Source organism: Bufo gargarizans, chromosome 3 (genome assembly GCF_014858855.1).
Source record: "Bufo gargarizans isolate SCDJY-AF-19 chromosome 3, ASM1485885v1, whole genome shotgun sequence".
In the NCBI taxonomy this organism is placed as follows: domain Eukaryota; kingdom Metazoa; phylum Chordata; class Amphibia; order Anura; family Bufonidae; genus Bufo; species Bufo gargarizans.
In genome coordinates this window covers 420,249,968-420,272,541 of record NC_058082.1, presented here as the reverse complement: position 1 = coordinate 420,272,541, position 22,574 = coordinate 420,249,968, and the positions used below count along the sequence as shown (strand labels likewise).

At 42.8% G+C, this 22,574-nt stretch overlaps 1 protein-coding gene across 1 annotated transcript; it reads left to right on the top strand.

Moving 5' to 3' along the window:
• Positions 1-1,909: 1,909 nt before the first annotated feature.
• Positions 1,910-10,949, top strand: PPP1R15B (protein phosphatase 1 regulatory subunit 15B). The gene is made up of 2 exons (XM_044288409.1): positions 1,910-4,001; positions 9,575-10,949. Exons 1-2 carry the CDS (start codon positions 2,073-2,075, stop codon positions 9,770-9,772), a joined length of 2,127 nt encoding a protein of 708 aa, XP_044144344.1. The 5' UTR covers positions 1,910-2,072; the 3' UTR covers positions 9,773-10,949.
• The last annotated feature ends 11,625 nt before the right edge of the window (positions 10,950-22,574 follow it).

Here is a 22,574-nt window from a genome sequence, read left to right as displayed (position 1 = left end):
CACTGTTTACCGCTGGGCCAGTGACGTCACGACTAGTATCACTGGTCTGGGCGTGGCTAAGTTCCGTTCTCTTAAATGGAGCTTAGCTCCGCCCAGGCCAGTTGATACAAGTCGTGACGTTACTCGGCCAGCGGTAAACAGTGAGAAGACCGCAGCGCTACTGGAGCACCGCTGCCTTCTCAAACAGCTGATCCGCAGGGGTCCCGGGTGTCGGACCCCCGCCGATTAGATGCTGATGATCTATCCAGAGCATAGGTCATCAGTTTAAACAAACTGCAGAACCCCCTTTAAAGGAGTTTCCTAGTTTAAATGATTTCTAACCAGTTCCTGCAGTGTAGTCCCTGACACAGAAGATTCCTACGTTCCTGCTCCGTGCTGCTCTCGCTGTCCCCATCCTCCGGTCTCGGAGCACCTCTCCAGCAAATGACTGACTTTAGCGGTGAAATGCTGTTTGTGGCCACATCACCACTGAGGCCCGTCATTGGCTGGAGAGGTACAAGTGACTATGCCCGTATCCCATATTTTCCTCTTTTATTGCTACAAGAAATGTGTGAATAAATATAGGACTGGGTGATACCAAGCGTGTGGGGTCTGATGCTGTGCAATCAGTGCTGCTAGCATTAGACTGCAGGGACACACCCCGATGACCTGTTCCCTGTCCCCTCTTCTGACATGTCTGTTTTAGTTACAGTAAACTACTTGCATTCCCCATGTAATAATAATGCTGTAGCATCTTTTTATATAACTCTATATTGTACCATTCCTCTATTATTCCTGCTGGAAGTTTATTAATTCATTTCAAGAAGTCTGCAATAAAGGTCCAAAAGTTGGTCACCAGTTGGGGATGTGTCCTTGCACGATCTGACACTGGCAGCACTGACTAGATAGCGTCACCTCCGGTTGAATGTTTTTTTGCTGACTGATGGAAAATTCAAAAACTTCTAGTAGGAATAACAGAGGAATAATAGAATATAGATTCAGATGAAAAGATGCTACACAATGTTCTTACATGGGGGATGTAAATTGGACAAAGATACGGGAGATACATGTGCATGAGGCTTGATGTAGATTGTAGGTTGCCCATAGCAACCAATCAGATTTTACCATTCATTTTTCAGAGCTTCTTTGGAAAATGAAACTATCAATCTGATTGGTTGCTAAGAGCAGCTAAGCCAGTTTTCCTTTGCACCACTTTTAATAATTCTCCCCCCAATGTGTCTACCATAAAAGGGTCACTCTCAGGGAAACATTGGGGTCTCAGAGTATTTGCGTGCATCTTAGGCCTCATGCACACGGCCGCTGTTTGTTTCTGCGTCCGTCCTGCCGATTTTAGCGTTTTTGATGCGAACCCATTCATTTCTATGGAGCCGTTGAAAATGCAGATAGTCCACCGTTTGTTATCCGCATCCGTGGTTCCAGTCCGTCCCAAAAATATAACCTGTCCTATTCTTGTCAGCGAAAAACAGTTCACGGACCCATTCATTCCAATGGGACCGCCAAAAATGCGGATGCACAACTGTCTGCCATCCGCGTCCACGTCCGTTTTTGTAGAATTAGTATCCTGGGTGGGGATATTAAAATTACACTTTTTTTAACCAAAAAAACGGAAGACACACAGAAACACAACAGAAAAAACCCCGGCAACGGATAACGGATCCCCAATTTGCGGAATGGAAAACAAGGGTCGTGTGCATGAGGCCTTAAGGGGTGAAATCCATAGAGCAGACTCATAGCAACCTCCACCCTGGGCGCCTTCGCTTTCATTATCACACAGGAGGCCGTCACTGTAACCTGATCCCGCCAAACACATTTTAAAACTGGCGGACACTCTCCTGGGAACGCATGCGCAGTTTCCCCTTTCATACAAGCTCCGCCCCACTCTGACGTCACTGCGCCATGTTGCGTGGGATCCTCCGCCCTTTCTACGCTCTCTCCTTCTCAGCTCCTCCAGCTGTCAGACAGACTCCGGTGTCGGACCTCAGGCCGGTGTCGTAGCCGCCATCGCTACCGGAGAGCCTAATGGCGGCGGTTTTCTGTTCTGCGACACCCTGGGACTGTACAAGCGAGGCCTGATGTGTGCCAATCGGGACTCCACGTCCTCTCCGGGGTTCCGGGCCCTTCTAGGCCGCTTCCTGCACGGCCTGCTCCAGTACCGTGTGTTCCAGCTGCTGGGGGCTGCCTGGTCTTATCTAATGGGACTAGCTGGAGCGTCCTTCCTTTCCATTCTGCCCTCTGCCTGGTTGGTGCACCAATCGGTTGGCCCCGATGAGCTGCCCGAGATGCTCGAAGCCCTTGGGCTGCGGTCAGGGCCATGGGAGGAGCTGGAAGAATGTCTGGAAGAGCTGGGTCCTTGGAAGGAACTTCTTTCTCCTGCCATGAAATCAGATCTGGAAATCATGAGTCCATGGAAAGGGTATGTTTCCTCCAGCAAGGAGCCAGAATCCTGGGACACTGCTCTAGAAGAATTGGGCACCTGGCACAGCAAAATGCAGGCATTGTGGGAGCCAGGGCTGAGCACCTGGAAAGATCTTGTAGACCCTGACCAAGAAGATGATTGTCATAGTAAGTCCTCTGTCAACAATTCCTCTTTCAGCTACCACAAAACCCAGAAAGAGAGTGGACAATGTGATGTCGAAGGTGAGAAGAAGCTACACTCATCTTCTGTTGGGATGGTGTCCTGTATCTTTAACCCTGGGTCAGGTGGAGTGTTCACTTGGCTTGATCTAGGAAGCGAACCCAATCTTCAGAGCAAAGAAGATCTTGATGAAACCTCTAGTCAAAAGGAGTCCAAAGATGAAATTGAACATATCCGAAACAAGAGGCTGTGGTTCCTGCAGCAGAACCAGGGCCAAGATGTCCCAACCACTGAGCTCAAGCAAGAGGAATCGGCACAAAATCAGCAAAATGCTCTTAAAAAGTTAGATTTGCCTGTATCTGACTGGTATGATGGACAAGATCAGATCATATGCCCTGACAGCTTGTCATATTTTGATTTAGACCAGAGCAGTGCCAGGGAACCTACAAGTACTGAACCTAATTCCAGACCTTGTCACGCTCTTTCCTTGCTGGTTCCAAAGCCATACATTTTGGGGAACATCCAGAATAAATATCCACCCAGCCCAGATCAGGACCAAGGATATCACAGTTTGGAGGATTGGCAGTGTCTGGCTATAAAACAGAACCTCCAGTCAGAGGGTATTTCACCTCCTGAAATCCATGAACCAATGTGGAATAGTGATGGTGCTCATGTGTCTACAGAACTTTCATGTTCTGTGGTGAAAGGTCTCAAAAATGACCAGGACAGTGACACCATGGACTCTGATCTGGAGGAGGAAATCCATGCCCCCACTATTCCTGTGTGCACAAATAAACATATTGGCTATATTTTGGGTACATTCGTGAGTGATGATGAGGAAGACCCTAGTTCCTCATGTGAAGATGATGATGATTGGGATAAGGATGATGATCATGATGACGATGATGGATTTGATAGTGAAGGATCACTGTCTGCCTCAGAAAGAGATGATCCTGTCTCTGAGGATGTTGTACTGTTGAACTCTTTTTGTAGGGCCGATCCTTACAATCCACAGAACTTTACTGCTAGTTTACAAACTGGTCCTATTGTGGAAGTGAATTCCCACCTTGAGGACCAGGCTGTCATTTCTGATGATGAAGAATCATGGTTTGACAGTGATGCAGTGTCAGACAGTGATAGCGAGGATGAATTTATTGCTGATGAACAGGAAAACTTAAAATTATGGAATGGGTTCCTCAAATCTGAAGACCCCTACAACCCCTTATTCTTTAATGCCTCGGTACAAACATCTGTGCGAAAAAGACAGAGCACTGAAGCTGCCACCAAACATATAGAGGTCATTTGTATGAGCTCCTCAAGTTGTGAATTGACTGTATCCTCTCACCCCAGTGATTCTTCGCTCTCAAGATTGAGAAAGGTGCACGGTGTGTCCATGGAGGAAAGTGCCAATGTTGGTCATAAAAAGGTATATCTCATTTGACTACCAGTTTATTATGTCTTGCACTTTCTCATTTTCAGCAATTGGTTAGGCCTTGTACCTTTTCTATAGCATATGTCCTGTGTGTCATCTCATATTAGGGCACTAGGTGGTCAGAAAGTTTTTATGTGGTGTGTGTATATATATATATATATATATATATATATATATATATATAGCTCAATGGCAGTTTTGTTTTTGGCTGTTTGTATGTTGACAGCTGTTCCATAGTAGAAATGGATGTGACTTAGTTATGTTTATTTTTGGGCCTTCTAGTGGTTCCCAGAGTTCCTCTTTTTTAGAGCCATATCCTGATGGCCCCATTAGTCTACTCTTGTGATGGATCAAAGATTGAGTTGGTCATGAGTAACCCATATAGATTGAAAACTCGAATTTACTGAGTAATGTGATGTCTACAAAAAATAATCATTAGGCCCAAAATGCTTGCATAACTTTTGATGTCATGTTTAGGAACATGTGAGTAATGCCGATGGACTATTAAATCTAGGTTACTGCTTCATTCTTGGCAAGGAAGGAATTTTTACCTTTTGACTCACTAATTGCACAGCGTGTATTTCTGTATGGAAATTTTACACTGATAAGATGTGTTGAAGGCCATGAGATCTGTCTAGGTGTTTCTCAACTGGCCACCTACATAAGTTCCTGCTGTAGGAAGTTCAGAGCTTTTTTTGTAACCGGTAATGTATCTTGTAATTTTTGGCCTTTGCTTAGAGTTGAGATTTTCTCTAGAATTATAAATGGACACTTGAAGAGTAGATGTCGTCACTGTAAAGGTCATATTTCATGTTCTTTATCATAAAACTTAGTGTATTAAAGGGAACCTGTCATCAACTTTATGCTGCCCATACTAAAAGCAGCATAAGGCTCCATTCACACGTCCGCAGAATGTGTCCGCGTCCGTTCTGCAATTTTGCGGAACGGGTGCGGACCCATTCATTCTCTATAGGGATGGAATGGATGCGGACAGCACACAGTGTGCTGTCTGCATCTGCAATTGCGGAGCGCGTCCCCGATCTTCGGCTCCGCAAAAGATAGAACATGTCCTATTCTTGTCCGCAGCTTGTGGACAAGAATAGGCATTTCTATGGGGGTGCCGGGCTGGTGTGTTGCGGACCCAGCAACCACTTACTTTTAGCTCATGAGTGGCACACCGCTGACATCAGCATTTCTGTCACTATTTTATACTGCCCTCAGTTACGGTCAGCATAAAGTTGACGACGGGTTCCCTTTGAAGGGGTTGTCTCACTTCAGCAAATGGCATTTATTATGTAGAGAAAGTTAATACAAGCCACTTACTAATGTATTATGATTGTCCATATTGCTTCCTCTGCTGGCTGATTATTATTTTTTTCATCACATTATACACTGCTCATTTCTATGGTTACGACCAACCTGTAATCCAGCAGCGGTGACCAGTCGTGTATACCATAGGAAAAAGCATCAGCCTGTGTGAGCTCCCACGGTGTCGGCCACCAGAAATACTGTTACTTTTTTCTATAGTGTGCAAACACGACCACTACTGATGGATTACAGGGTGATCGTAACCATGCCCTCAGTAAAGTCAGCATAAACTTGATGACTGGTTCCCTTTAAGTGCCAGTTTTTTGTTGGTTGCTATCCCGTACCAGAAGCATCTATTAAATGTTCCTCGGTGTATAGTAGTAAATATGTAGTCACTATATCTTTAATGCTGGGACGTGATCGCTTGATGTTGTAGGCCCGAAGCCTATGGCTGCTCTTCTGACCAGCTCTGATGGCACATGTCCCCCTTCTGATGTCACAGGTAGTGTTATGTGGACAGGTGGATTCAAGTGGTTCCTTGGAACAGAACCAGAGTTTGGGAAAAGTTTTTAACAGTAGAAATTGATTTATGAAGTTATTATGCGAAGTCTCTAGGCGAACTTCGGCTCATAGGAGCCAGTACATTCTAATACTATACTCGCTCAGTACAGTATTCAAACTAAGTATTATGCGAATCGCCTTCGGCTGTTTCATCCTTTTAACTGTTTTAACACTGTACATAAAAGGGCCACTTAGACATTTCTTCAATCGTTTTTAGGGCCCGATTACACAGCGTTTTGGTGGTTGGATCTTGACACCCATGATGACATTTTAGAGGCGGATGGATGGTTTCTGACTCCCATTCATTTCAATGAGAGGTGGTGCTGAAGATCAGTTTAAAGCCACGCCCACTCTGACATTTCCCTTCTCCGAGTGGCTGCGGCTCTTAACCGCTGCTCTGCGTTCTTCAGCGCTTTCTCCCGTTGAAATGAATGGTGGACAGAAACAACGTGGCCTCCTTTGAAATGTCAGCGCGGGAGTCAAAAGCCCTCTACCAACTATGATCTTTAGCCGAGATCCTAGAGCACTGAGTAGTACCCACTGATTGGGGGCAAGGTGTGAGGGTATCTAGATGGGTACGGGGTGATCTGCAGCTGCCACTTCCATAAAGATAAGCTGCATTTCTCTTACCATTCACAGGGTCTAAAACTTGCTGGAAAGTGACAATTTACTGCATAGTATTCTGGTAGTGCTGCTGAAGCAGGTGTGACCTTATTGTCACTGCTGTTCCAGTACATGCTGTTAGTGTTGGCCTAGCAGTAAAGGCTTTGTCATGTGGGGGTGACTAATGGGTATTGCATTCTGTTGGCTCATCCCATACTTGTTCAGTGATATAATTATCATGGTACTGGTTTATTTTAGCAGTAAATTGTGATGTGACACATTATAGCACACATTGTCTTCAAACCTGTGGAGCCAGTGACTACTTCATACAGATACTTGGGAGTGTAGATGCCTTATGTGCGGCCTAGTTCTGTATTGTGGAGAAATTTGCCCCTTAAATCAGTCTATTGGAGTACGAAAGGCCAAATTTAAGAAGAATTAGTATGAACGGGTCCACATCCGTTCCGCAATGTTTCCGCTGTTTCCTTAACTCCCATAGCAGGGAATGGGAGCGGCTCCTCAGCATAGCACAGCCAACCACGCTGTGTCCGTAAATCCACCCACTAAATTCACACGGCGGTGTTGCAGGTACGTTTGCGCGTGTTCTCCACAGACGGCACACTTACCCATTAGTTTTGATGTGTGTATTCACACATCAGTTTTATTACCACGGTCCGTGTTTTTTAGCACGGAAGCATGCTCTATTTTGTCCGTGTTTACGGATCCATCACACCTATTATAGTCTATGGGTCTGTGGAAACCACAGACACAACACGGATAGCAAAAAACAGACACCTGGATTCATCACGGACATCATGGAGGCATCACTGACCACCTTTTCAACACCACAAACATGGACGTGTGAATGAACCTAAGGGTTATTCCCGTCTTGGCCATGAAAGGCTGAGCTGGAACAACCACTTTATTAGTTGTATTTTTAGGTTTGTCTCGTGCCACAAACTATAATTTTCCGCATTTACACCACACACTGTATAAAATGGGCCCATCGATTTTATATGGGTGCCTTATTACGGTTATAATACATGTCTAGGAGGCCTTAAGTTGGGTTTTTCGGTCACCTTAAGTTCAGTAGCTACCAGGGTTTGATTTTTCTTGGTCTTCCTATGTCAGGCTGGCAGTATGGCTCCTTGTTGGAGTTATTATTGTATCTTTAAGAGCCTTATCGTAGCATCCCTGGTAATGGTTTCCCAAGAGATAAGACGCAGACTGATGCAAAAGGACTGAAACTCAAAACCCGCGGCGGGATGAGGCTGATGTAACTGGAAGACAGACCTGGTGTTCCATAGGGAGGCAACGCGTAGCATAATGGGCACATATGCAATCAAGAGAGAAAATAAAATCACACGTTTAGATTAATCGGAAATACAACACCAAAGTCGTCCCTTTTGGGATATGAAAGCACTTTGTTAAAAAAAAAAAAAACGCTCCTTTGTGTTTTTACCAACTATTAGCGCTACCGACTCATTTGTTTTATTCTTAGTATTCCAGATAATTTATGGCTATATTTATATAAAATTATATTTTTCCTGCATAGTAGAAATCCATAATTGTGGTAAATGTCACCGTCTGCATGCCTGATGTAGGTGTTGTTGTGTTCGTTTAGGGACTATGTAAAAGGCATCATCTGCTGGGCCAAAATGTGTGCCTTTTGAAAGTACTGGTCAACAAGGAAAATAAGTGAGGAATGACGGGGGTTAAATTAAGCTAAAATTCAGCAATTACTCAGCATTTGTTTCGCAAAGATATGTCATCTGTGGGTTAGTGTGACTCTGCACTTCTACACCCACCGGCTCATATGGGCTAGCTGTAGACTGATAAGGCTTCTTCTAGTGCCTTGTCACCTACCATGAAGCATCAAGTCTTAAGGCCCCTTTATGCAGCCGGTGTAAAGGTGTCGTCATGGGACAGATTAGCGGCATTTACGGCCCCCTTTCTTTTTAATGGTTGGAGTCCTAAAGGTTGGTCCCTCCACAGATCAAACACTTTTCCCCTGTCCTGTGGTTAGGTAATAAGTGTTATTAGTAGCACAACACCTTTTAAAGAGGACCTTTCACCGGTCCTGACATTACAATATAAGTACCTGGCACTGTTGGTCATGTTGAGATGTCCTCATTCTGGTTTCCTGCCCTGTATGCTAATCCATACTATTGGTACAGGGAGGAGGAGACGGCCATGTTTTTCAAGGGGGGCATTACCTTCTCCCTGGCTGTAAGCTGGCCAATCGCGTCACACCCAGGGAGAAGATTTTTTTATTTATTTATTTTTCTCCCTGGCTTTGACGTGCTCCACTTCGATTGGACATCGCTACAGCCAGGGAGAAGGAGATGCCCATTGAGAAACATGGCCGTCTCCTTCTCCCTGTACCGATGCTACCTATTAGCATACAGGGCAGGAAACCAGAATGGGGGCAAAATGGAGCAGCCCATTGGGAAATAAGTGCGAGGACATCTCCTCAACATGTCCTACTGCCAGATAGGTCCTCTTTAATAGAATACCAGAAATGTTAGGCAGCATCAGCAAATGTCTTCAAATTAATTGGACTATGGGGGCTTGGTCTGTATCCTATAAAACCATAAATGTATATGTTCTATATTATGTTTGCTTGATATGCTTGTGGATCATGTAAAAGGCAATTAAAATAACCTTCTCCTATGGCAGTGATGGCGAACCTTTTACAGACCGAGTGCCCAAACTGCAACATAAACCCACTTATTTATCACAAAGTGCCAACACAGCAATTTACCTTGAATGCTACAGTATAATGTAGTATATCTTCCATGTACTTTATCATTTATCTACAATAGCCTGCCTACATTCAGTGCACTGCCTGTGCTGTTCATAGTGCGCCCTGCGCTGATGAATGGCAGGAAAAGTCTAAGGCATATTGGTACACCATATACTTTTTTCAGGGTGTGGGTGCCCACAGAGGGCTCTGAGTGCCGCCTCTGGCACCCGTGCCATAGGTTCGCCATCACTGTCCTATGGTAATGATCACGGCCCTTTTCTAGATGTCTGTTAGTGCTGTATTTGGTCATCTGTGTATGTTTCTCATCATATTTTTTTTATTCTTTCAGGTGACCTTCTTTGACAAAGTCACCGTATACTATATCTGTAATGAAGAGGAGCGCAAAGGTCACTGGGAGGAGTTTGCCCGGGACCGGTGCCGATTCCAAAGGCGCATCAAGGAAACAGAGTCTGTGCTTGGACGTTGCTTTACCCCTGACCACAGGCATAGGATGTGGAACCGAATGCATGAAATTTGGGGCAGCTAGCCCCTCCTAATTTTCTAGCGACAGACTCTTTGCAGAAGTTTTTAACTACCACAGTTACAGCTCTATATTCGCCACCTTTTTATCCTACATCAAGGGGGACTTGAAACCAGGGAATTTATTTTATTGCAACCCTCGCTTTTAATACATGATGAACTTGACAGCCCTCTTCTTCTTCTGCTCTCCTATACCCTTGCTTAGCTTCAAGGTGCCAGAATGACATGATGAGGCCAATGCCACCATTTGCAGAATTCTGTCCATTAAGAGTGCACTTTAGGTTTACGGACCAGAATATCCTACTCATTCACACACAATGCTGCTTCTCATTTCAGACTACATTTGTCTTGGTTTTCTGGGTGAAATCTTGACGCTAGTTTCTTGATCAGATTTTCTTGCTTATTTCAGCTATTCGGTAACGATGGTTCAGTATTTGGCCACAGTTTCTCAGCAGGGACGAGCAGTGCAGATGTCACTTGCTTCCTGTAAGCCTCTTTGCATAAAACCACCTTCTGTATAAAGAGAAACTAGCTACTGTGTTCAGACCTGAATGCAAAAGAAAGAGGACAAACCTGCTTTTATTTGTTTGCAATGCAAATGTCTGTAGGAACTGTGGCTGAAAACAAGCGAGCCACCATATAATTACCAGATTATGTGGAGATGTTACTCGTCTATATCGCAGCACCGGACACTATATATTGTGGAGGGGCAAAACAAAGTAGTATCAAAAGGGACACCAAACATCAGGCAGCTGTCATGACCTAACCCACAAAATGGTATCAAAACGGCAAAATCCACATCAGATCAATGATCTTCTGACAAATCTGAAGAGTATCCTCTGCACCTCCTATTTATTTGTGTTAAAAATGAAGTCATCAGTGCAGATGTTAATGTATTTCCCTTCCAAATTCACCAACTTCAGACCCAAATTTGCACTTTGGTGTTTGATTAAATATTTTCCAATTAGAAAAATCTTTTTTTTTATATTTTTTTTTAATTATAATTAGCTGGTTTGCTATTCTGGCCCTGTAGTACCGCATGTGGTTTTGGTGCTGCACCTTATTTTTTTATTATTTTTTCCAGCATTTTGGAAACCTATGTGCTCTTAGCAATGTACGTTTTTTTACAACCATCATAAGCCAGATATCATCCCTTTTTTTTTTTTTTTTTTTTTTTTTTTTTTTTCATGAATTAAATATTACTGTACTGCAGATGTATATAGAACCGATTCTAGGGGTCTTCTCTAGTCTTGTTTCTATAGAGTCTTCTCAAGATCACAGCAACAGGTCTACTCCAACTACCGAGACGACTATGGGCCAGATTTATCATTAGCTCAAGTCAGAATAATGGAGTGAAAGTCGCAAATTTTTGCGCAATTACTTAGACTGTGCAAAAATTTGTGGCTTTTATTGGCTCTGCGCTATGCTTGCCAGTTTTCTGAAAGTGGGCGTGTTTTCTTATGTAAATGAATCTCTAGACAGATTTACTATTGCGACAATTTAAAAAGTCACAAAAAAAAGCGGAAAATCACTCCAGTGCGGACCATGCTTATCTTATGCGACTTTTTAAAAGAACATGCAACTTTTTCGTAAAGACGTGTGACTTTTGTAAAGCTGCTTGCTGACAGATAAACCGCTACCGTCAAACCACATTTATTACAGTCTTAAAGGGCCGATCATAAATCTGATTTGGCTAAAACTGACTTTAGCCATATGAGAAAGTGGAGTAAGATGTGTAATGATAAATCTGGCCCTATATGTCCCAGCATGCCTTATGCATGCCACTAAGGATGGTGTGCACCAGGGTTGCCAACCAGAATTTTTCTTCTTTCTGGACAACTTATCCCAAAATCGCAGGGAGCCAACGTTTTCTTGGACAAATAAAAAAAAAATAACATAATGAATGATAAATATTATAAGTAATACAAGTCTATAAACTGATAACACCGGGTTACCAGCATTTACTGTGAGCTGTAAAAATTATAATTACCACCAAAATAATCCAGTCAGGTACAACTAGCCTAAAAAAAAAATCATACACATAAATTTTTATTTTATTTTTTACACAGACACCGGAAAAAGGTTCTCTATATTTTTACGGACTATCTAGAAATTTCTGGATGGTTGGCAACCCTGGTGCACATAGGGGTCGGAGGTGGAGCCCTCATTTCCTAGAAATTAAGAAGTATGCTGGCATTGCTCTAGAGTAAAGAGAACTCGTCAGCAGTTTCATGGTCAGAGTATACCTCTGAAAGGCTGCGCCATTGGCCAGGTTCGCTCGATGGACTGATCTCTCCGCATACACAAATAGGGAGAGACCTATCGCTCAAGCAGACCTTGGTGGGAAACCGCCGAGCAGACTCTTCTTTCCTAGCCTGACTCTTATCTTCTCTCTGAAATGGCGCAGCATTTCAGAGTAAAACTTAGATCATAAAACATTATTTGTAAAGGGGGAGTTTGCCGGTATTTCAGGCAGCATGAAACTGCTGATGGGCTCCCTTTAAGACCTCTTATAGGGGTAATAATGGGGCAGAGAGACTAACTACCACTGCGTCCAGTCAGCAGCAATTTTTACTACTCCATTAGGACAAAGTGCCTAGATGTCATAACTGTAGATTTTTCCACACATATTTTTTTTTTTTTTAAAGTTCCAAATTAAATGAATTGTCCCTGAGTATCTTATTTAATTCACAAACTGGACTGACTAAATGAAAATATGGATTGTCATCAGTCACTATACACATTAATTTTGTTTTTGGCCATAAATCCATCCCACACAAAAAAAAAAGGAACATGGCAAAAAAATTACATTTATTTTTATATTAACTGAGGTTAATCACAAGCAAGAGTGACAATGTATTTAATTTAAAAGATCTATTTCTTTGTATAAAAATCTAAAAACTAATCTGTTAATTTTAATAAACATCTGCAAGAGTTTAACAATGTCGTTTGAACAATGATTTCACTTCACTGAGTTTCTGTGGAATCTACCTGAGACCCTGGGGGGAGATTTACTAATCTTGTGCAGGTTGTGCCAAAAACTGGTGTTCAAGCGAACTGTTAGGGTACTTAAGCCTGTGTTGGACAGGCAGATTATGCAAGCGATTGTTGGGAAGGAAGCGTTCCTTGCAGACAATCGCCTGCTCGTTAGTGGAGGAGACTGCTGTACGTAATGGTGGCAATCTCTTCCTCAGTATGGGGTCAAGTGATCGTTAATGCCATCCCTCGTCGCCATGCTGATCGCTGTTTGCCGGCAGCAGATCATGATTGCGCAGCACGATCTGCCACTGGCAAACGATGATTTTTAAAAATCTGTTGAAAGATTGGAATTGCCCGATGAATGAGTGTTTGCTCTTTCATCAGGTAATTGGCAGCAGTTTTACACTGCCAGATCATCCCTAACGAGCATTCATACGAACACTAGTTAGTGATGATCTGGCAGACTATCAGCCAGTCTAATACACCCTTTTCACACATGAATTTGGCTCTGGTGTTTTTTGTTTACTTGTAAAAAAATATGACAGTATAAGCACTTTATTTTTTGCATGCATTTTTTTTGTGACATTTTTTGGGGGGGTCCATGTTTATTACATGTTACACCTGTCTAAAAAAATTGCCTATGATTCCTACACCTTTTTTCCAACTTGTTTATAAAGGGGATGGGGCATGAGTGCAAGGGGTTGTGACCTAAGATACAGTTTTTAGCCAAAACTGTGCCACCATGACTTAAGATTTTATCTCAAAGTAAACCAACCAAAATGCATAAATTAGGCTACTTTCACACTAGCGGTTTTGCTGGATCCGGCAGGGTTCAGCAAAAACACTTCTGTTACTGGTAATACAACCATCTGCATCTGTTATGAACGGATCCGGTTGTATTATTTTTAACATAGCCAAGACGGAGACGTCATGAACGCCACTGAAAGTCAATGGGGGACAGAACCGTTTTCTATTGTGTCATCCGTCTTGCTCCACATCCCAAGACGGAAAGCAAAATACATGTTGTGGTTTGATCTCCAGACTGGGAATGCAACTAAACGGAACGGAATGCATTTTGGAGCATTCCGTTCTGTTCAGTTCAGTTTTGTCCCCATGGACAATGAATGGGGGAAAAAAACTGAAGCCCTATGGCAGAATTTAATACTAGAAAACTTTAACGCTAGTGTGATAGTAGCCTTATAATAAAAAAACACTTGGAGGAGATGATGAGACGCAAGTCATAGTAGTGAGCCAGCTCTACCTATAGAAGAATACCGTACCACATACCTCTTACAGTGACATCTCCTGTCATGTAGATCTTCTCTGTTTGACCCAGACCGCCATGACAAATTCTTTCAGCCACATCTCGTCTCTACAGAGTTTGTTACACAGACATTTTAGATTTCTCATAGTTCCCACAGTATTGATCCCCCCCCCCCCACACTGCCCCCACAGTAATAATTTTTCCCCTACAGAATTAATTGTCCCCCACACTGCCCCCACAGTATTAATTTCCCCCCACACTGCCCCCATGTAGTAATTTGCCCCCCAGTGCAGTAATATGCATCTTCACCCCCTGTGCCCCCAGTTAATGTCCCCTAAAGTTGGCTTGGCACAATAAAATAAAAGCCAATACTTACCTGTGTCCTAGACTCGCTGTTCTGCTTCCCGTCACAGACGCGTGATGACTTTATCGTGCCTGCTTGCGCTGGGAATACTATAGGTAATATCGCGATTCGTGACACTGCGCCAGCCGCTGGGCCTGGGCGAATAACTTTGCAGTCCTTGCACATTATGTTATTGTTATGGCCGAAGTGCCCAACCGGTCAGTCCGCCCCTGCTGGTGGCCCTGTGATAACTCTGGCCAGTGTGTCTGTCGTCTATCTCACAGTCTTTCGGGCAGACAGGCGACATCCCCAGGCAGTACAATGTCCTTTTCAGCTGCTACTTCTCCTTCTCAGACTTCTCCTAATCCTCTGCTTCATCATGAGACATCCATAACGGACTGTGTGGCTATGAGAAAACTATTTATGACCAGCAATTAGCTTGTGTGCAAGCGGAACTCCCACCTGGCCAAGTTGCTGGGGGTGCAGGTACTGCCGTACCACTTAGTTGTGGCAAATGTGGTGCAGTTCAGTTCTGCTCCTTCACCCAAGTTTAATTCTGTTCAATAGTATTTCTGCTTCCGGTAAGCTGTCTGTAAAATTTTTTTAAAGGGATGTTTCACACGAGCGAGTCCATTGTGGGAATCACGCTCTGTGTGTGTGTGTGAGAGCCTTCCCTCTGGATTTGCAGGAGTGCATGGCATTATCATGATTTATAATGCTATATGCCTCTGCTTGACCTTATTTCTACAGAATCATACTGACAGCTTTATGTCACTATGATTCTGTGGAAAAAAGGCCATGCAGAGACACATAGCATTATAAATCATGATAATGCCTTTTTGAAAAATTAGCTTTACAGGTTAAAGAACCAAAAGGCAAAATTTCAAAGCTGTACAATCTCATATTATCTCTAATGGGTTACGACACACAACCTTATATTACCCGATGGGAAAAAGATTTAAACATTACACTCGCCCCCAACAAGTCAAAACTGTATTATCCAATCCATCCAGGGTGTCCAGGTGTGCCGAACTGCAGGAAAACAGTTATAAGATATTAACACGATGGTACTACACACGTATCGTCTTAACAGGATGTTCCCTGAATGCGCTACAGAGTGCTGGAGATGTCGAGGGGAAGTGGGTACTCATGGTCACGTTTGGTGGTCCTGTCATAAGATAAAGCCTGTCTGGCAAAGTATATGTAAAACCATTTCTGACCTCAGTATGACTACTATTACGCCATCCCCGAAATTGTGCCTTTTTGGGATATACAGTGATATTCAGTGCTCAAAACACACTCGCACCCTTTGCAACATTCTGTTAGCGCTAGGTTATTAATCGCGGTGAATTGGAAATCTATAGATCCACCCACGAAGCCACATTGGATACAGAAATGTGTTTAGCTATACCTCCTTGAACAAATAGCACACTGGGACTCCCGCACTACTCCTATATTTGAAAGTATATGGGGACCATAGAAAAATTACAGGAAATTCTCCAACACCTAAAGATAGAGATAATAAAGAGTAGACAGACCTCAACACTTTATATCTTTTGTTATGAAACTTAGATTCCCCCTTTTTTTTTTTTTTTTTTAACATTGCAAAGTATTAAAATACTAGCTCTAGTCTAAATTATGCTTCCCTTTCTTCTTGTTACACAGTCTATTTCCCCAGACGAAGTGACATATATAGTGCCGTACCTAAGAAAGTATTACACACTCAATCAAAACTAGCCTTGGAATTCCCAATCCTGCGAATTAGTTTTTTATTTTTACATTCCCTTCTCGCCCTTCCCCCTCTTACCCCTAGTCTTTTCCCATTATGGTTCATAACTGTTTCTGATATTGTAATGCAAGGTTATGTTATATAGATTCGTACGGCTATCTATAATTGTACTTTGTCAATGCACTTGGATACCTTGCTGTATGAATACCCAACAGTAACACGAAGTACCTAATTGTTATAACAAACAATGTACAAACTCGTTGACTGGGTGTAATGTCCAAGATGAAAGAAAACAATAAAAATAATTTTACAACAATAAATCATGATAATGCTGTGCGCTCCTGCAAGACCAGAGCGGAGGATCACACTCGCACACGGAGCGTGATTCCCGCAATGGACTCGCTCGTGTGAAACAGCTCGTGCATTTCCGCACACAAGGCGGCATCACCAATGGGAAAATAGCAATCGGAACAATATCCTCCTTCTCCAGGTCTTCTTTGTGGCAGCCAGGCACATCCACAACCAATACAGCGTCCGTGTCCTCATCAGTTACTTTGTTCTCCTGCTCAGACCCCTTCTCTGCTCAGTCATCAGTAATGGAATGTGTGGCTAGAAAACAACTCTACGTGCTCAGAATCCTGTTGTGAGCAAACTGAATTCTCATCTGGCCAAGTTGCTGGAGGAGAAGTTGCTGCTGTACCACTTAGTTGTGGTAATTGTGGCACAGTTCTATGCCTTCCGCTTCTGTTCCATGCTGTGCTGCTACTGCTGCCGCTACAGTGTCATATATGTACCAATTTTCAGGGAAATCAAAGCACTTTTGATTCAGATAGAATCTATTCTATTCAGACATGAGTTGGGTATTTAAATATGGAACACGCTTGCAAGCACAGCGGGCGCCATCCGTATTAAACAGCAGACACCCAGGGCTAATATATGCGATTGATAACGTTGATTGCACGCATTTAACACCCTAGATGCTTGGTCAAATATGACCACGGCCTCTGGGAGATCAAAAACCCAGGAGCGCAGGCTCCCCCTAGCGAAGGCTGTCGCTGATTGGTTCCTATGAAGACTCTACCTGTGGCAGGGCTAATGCAATGGAGTCTATGAGAGAAGCAACCTAATGATTGCTTGTTCAAGTTCTCTAGGGGAACTACTAAAAAGTGGAAAAGAAAAAGTTTTTACAAAATTTTTAAGAAAATATAAAAATTCAAATCGCCCCCCCTTTCCCCAAAATAAAAAAACACAAAAAAATAAACACTATGGACATCACCGCATACAAAAATGCCCATACTGTTAAAATATAAAAATATCCCATACGGCAAATGGCGCAATGGGAAAAAAACTATTTGCCATTTTTTGTCACCTCCCCCAAAAAATAAAATGTGATCAAAAAGTCATACACACTCCAAAATGGTATCAATAAAAACTATAGATCGTCTCTCAAAAAATGAGCCCTCACAAAGCTCCGTGCATAAAAAATAAAGTTGCAAAGAGAAAAAATTATTCAAATGCAAGAAAAACTATATAAATGTGGTATTGTCATAATCGTACTGACCCAGAGAATGAAGGTAACAGGCAGGGGCGGATTAAGTGCATGATAGGCCCGGGGCTGTCTACCCAACTTGGGCCCCTCCTTCCATTTTAGTTTTGTTTGTTTTTCTGTATGAAGAGGCTGCAGTGCATCGTGAGTGCCACAGTCTCTTCCTAGGCCATATGACATCACATTCATCTAAGACACAGCAGCACACAGTTTGCCAGACTAAAAAAAAAATACCCAGGGGCCATTGTCTCCTAAACTGAAAAATGTAGTTGCCAAATTTAAAATACATATAATTATTATAAAAAGGACTTGGAGGAGAATACAGCACCACATACCTCTTACATCCAGTGACATCTCCTGTCACGTAGATCTTCTCTTTCCTCTTCTCTGTTGGACCCAGACCACCATGACAAATTCTTTCAGCCGCATCTCGTCCCTACAGAGTTTGTTACATAGACCTCCCCATCCTGGTGTCACTCTCAATACTGTGCCTGTTGTGCTCCCCAATGCCCCAGGTACTATACTGCTAAAAAATGTATGACCTCAATAGACCTAATTGGGATAATTTATGAAACTGGTGTAAGTTTCCAGTTCCAGGGGCTGTCAAAAATGAAAGCTGGAATCTGATTGGTTGCTATGGGCAGCTAAGCCGGTTCTACTTTACAGCAGTTTGCCCCCACACTGTCCCCATGTAGTAGTTTGCACCCACACTGCTCTCCATGTAGTAATCTGCCCCCACTGTCCCTTCAGTAATATGTCCTCCTGTGTCCCCCCAGTAATGTTCTCCAAAGTTGGCACACAAAAAAAAATAACTAAAAACTAATACTCATCTGTGTCCAGGAGCTCACTCGCAGATGGTGAGGCAAGCGCGCGCACGTCACTGTGCTGCGTCCCATCATGCCCACTGTGCAGGGATTTTACTACCGCATAGGCTTCAGGCCTGACGCCTATAGCAGTGATCGGCGTTGGGGGTGGGAACTATGAGCGCCTATGCCCCGCCGCAGTATTTGTGCGTTTGGGTCGGCCTTGGACCTCCCAGAAATACCGGGCCTGGGGCTGCGCCAGTCGACTTCAGAAAAAACATCCGAAGTCGATTTCGTTTGAATACTGTATGGAGCGAGCGCTCCGTACAGTATTAGAATGTATTGGCTCAGATGAGCCTAAGTTATTACTTCACGAACTCTCGCATAATAACTTCATTAATGAATTTCTACTGTAAAAAAACATTTCCCGAACTCGGGTTCGGTTCCAAGGTACCACTTTGACAGGCTGATAGGTTTTTATATAAAATGTGTAAATCCTGTATTACTCATACTTGACCACTAGAGGGCAGCTAATTAGCTATGTGAGCCTCATGTAAGTACATTCTCTTTGTTCTAAAATGACTGTGGGAGGGAGGATGAAAGTTAGTTTGCAACTTTTAAATGTACCTATAAACTCAGGGTTGAAGGTAATGAACTAAAGCTCTAATTATAGATAAAGCGGGTAGTCGTAGAATTATTCAATCGAAATCACTGAGGTACGACTACCTAAAATTTAACCTTTATTATGGTCAATTAAAATTCCCTGGAAAAGGAACAGCTAGTGCAACAAAACGCAAAACAAAAACAGTACAACAAACACACGAGCGAGCCGGATCAGACAAGCGGATCAATATGAGAGGGAGAAAGGGGAGGAACGCATCAGGGCATCCGAGCCATGACAATTTCTGTCCCTACAATATCCCTTTATAACTCCTCCTCAGCCCGGAGATGTGTCTTGATGGTAGGCACACTCCGTCCACGTACCTATGCTGTCTATCCTTATGGTGCCCTTTATATACTATCCCATATGGATATCTGGGTAATAGTATATATGGAAAAAGATATCGGTTATATAATCACGTGTCCCGACGCGTTTCCCCCCTTCCTCTCATTGAAGGGGTTCATCAGGGGACAAAAAACCAATGTCAATCGAACACATAAAGTGTTCAAAGGATATCAATGAAGATGAATCTTAAGACTGGAGGCCACAAACAAAAACAAAAAACCAAATCACTGACTATAACAAAAGTCCGCACGCAGTTATGTGAAGATCAACGGACTTCAAACCAGTAAAGAATATACTTAGCTGGTCCACTGGGAGGGTATCCAAGTCAGCGGTTCTAGGTGAACATGTTGTCAGGGCCTCCAGGGGGCAAGATGTGAACCACTACCATCTAGTTAAGGAGAGAAATTCCTATTCTTAAGTAACACCCCTTTTGTCTACCTCATACCTAATGTATATTTTTGCCATACTGTCCCAATATTTCCAACCAGTCATTAAAAGTCCTTTGGTGGACACTGACACTTTTTTATTTTATTTTGGACTTTTGCCTTTATTTTTATAATTTTGTATTTTACTATATTTTATTATTTTATCATTTTTACTTATTTTTTAATATATTTTGCCACATATGTCCTCAAAGAGGTCACTGAAAGAGCTCTGGGAGACACTGCCACTTTTTTTTAAATGTATTTTGCATAATTACCACTGTAACCCGAGACACCCAGCAATCCAGTGATTGCAGCTTCCTATATACACGGCATAGAGCTTATTGAGCGCTACAGAAGCAGTAATTAACCTTTTCTGTTGTTTTCTGACAGTAACAGTCGGGGACCTGACCTACTCCTGTTAGAGTGCACATATAATTTTATGAGTTAACAAAATGCTAAGTGAATGAACAAAAAAGAAATATAAATCAAGTCAGTATATTTGTTGTGACCACCATTTGCCTTCTTCACAAGGGCATACATTTTTCTAGGTACACTTGCACACAGTTTTTGAAGGAACTCAGCAGGGAGGTTGTTTCAAACATCTTGGAGAACTAACCACAGATCTTCTTTGGATTTAGGCTTGCTCAGATCATCCTGTCTCTTTGTGTAATTCCAGACAGACTTTATGATGTTGAGGTCCTGGCTCTGTGGGACCATATCATCACTTCCAGGACTCCTTGTTCTTCTTTATGCTGAAGATAGTTCTTAAAGGGGTTGTCCAGTTTCCTATATTGATGACGTACAGTAACTACAACTGCTACTGTAATAACACCTGCTTGCCGCTCCAGTGTCGACAGCGAGCATGTAGTAAAGAGAACACTGCGTTCACATCTTAGATTTAGTTTATATCAAATGAGACAGAATCCGTGTCTATCAAAAATCGACAGTTTGACTCTTAACATTTCACATAACATTTTCCAGAGTATTAAAGGGGTATTCCAATCTCTAGGATATGTCACTAAGTACAGATAGGTGCTGGTCCCACTTTTAGGACCCCCTTCTACCTCTACGGAGACCCTAAAGTGAAGGAGGGCACACAGCACTAGAGCAGCCTCCATTCACCACTATGGGAGTTCTGAAAATAGTTGAGGCTCAGCTATGTCTGGCAGTCCTATAGAGGTGAATGGACATGTGGCTGAGCATGCTCGCTTGGCTATTTTTGGAACTCCCACTGAAGTGAATGGAGAGCACATCGCATGTGCGCAGTTCACTCTCCTTCGCTTTTGGGGCCCTATTCTGGAAATAGGAGTGGGTCCTAGAGGTGGAGCCCATGGCTATCTGACATTGGTAGCATATCTGAGCGATATGCCATCAGTGTCTGAGATGGGTATAAGGCTTGCAAGTCATTATTGTTTTCAAGATGTTCTTCTTGGTTAGGGGTGTCTGTTTCCTTAATTCTCCCATGTATACTATATTTACCCAATCTCACTTTAATTGTGGCATCATAAAAGCTGATGTTAGCTGAGGGGACATGACAGATACTTAGACGTTTCTCTTGGTTCTTTTGTGGCTTCCAAGACAAGTTTTCGGAGCTCGAGAATGGGGTCCCCCTGGAAAAGGGAGCAGCTGTTTAAGCATGCACTTTGTTCATCCGTTCAATTTCTATGGGACTGATGGATATAGAAGGAGAAATATTTAAAGAGTTTTATCCAGCCATTTATATTTTTTAAATGCTCTCCAGGGTGTAAAATAATACAATGTCATTACTCACCTTACCAATTTCTTGCCACTTCCGTTCTGATGTTTCATAGTCCACTGTCAGTGTTTTCTTCCCTGGATGAGGTGGGTCCTTGCTGTGGCCAGTGATTGACTGGGCATTTCCTGTGTGTTATGAAGGAGCAGAAAGCAAAGACCATCAGGTGGCTATGAAGTGTCAGCAGTGCGGGATCAGATAGATGAATATGGACTAATTTTATTATTTAACATCATGCGGAGCCTTTTCCATAAATGTAAATGGTGGAAAACCCTTTTAAGGGAATGTTGAGTAACTGCAGTATCGAGGTTGGCCACATGGGGGAACCAGTATCCGTTGTATGTATTAGATGAACTACTGTAAATAAAGTGTAGGACTGGGGTTTCTTGGGCCCACCAGTGGAAATTTTTATCTAATCATTATAAACTGCAAAAAAACAAAGCAGCAATAATAAAAAATAACAAAGAAAAAACTGAGACATCAGTGCAATTAAACTACTGTAGTTTTCTGATTTAATAGCAATGAAATGAATGGTGCACAGGCTGAACATCAGATTTATGGTAGATCAGAGTTCTATATATTAGGGAAACTAAGGCATACAGCATGATTGCATAGACATCAATCCACTAATCTCAAACAATCAGTGAATTTTAGATCTAGCAGATAGGTGGTTTTCCGATGCAGCCTACAAGAAATGTACCTTTAAGAGGGTTGTCTGACCCTCACCACAATTGTAGTTATGTGCACGAATCTGCTCTACCTAAAGAAAGAATGGTTACTGGTACTCCATTCCAGTGCTGAGAGTCACCGCAGAGGCCTCTGAACGGCTGCAGTGGTGCACGTGACAATGAACAGGACATCACGATTCAGTGGCATGCCTAGAGCGTTTGGCACCTGGGGCGGATCCTTTCTCTGGTACCCCCCCCCCCCCCCAAATACTAAAAAAAAAATTGTACTCCCT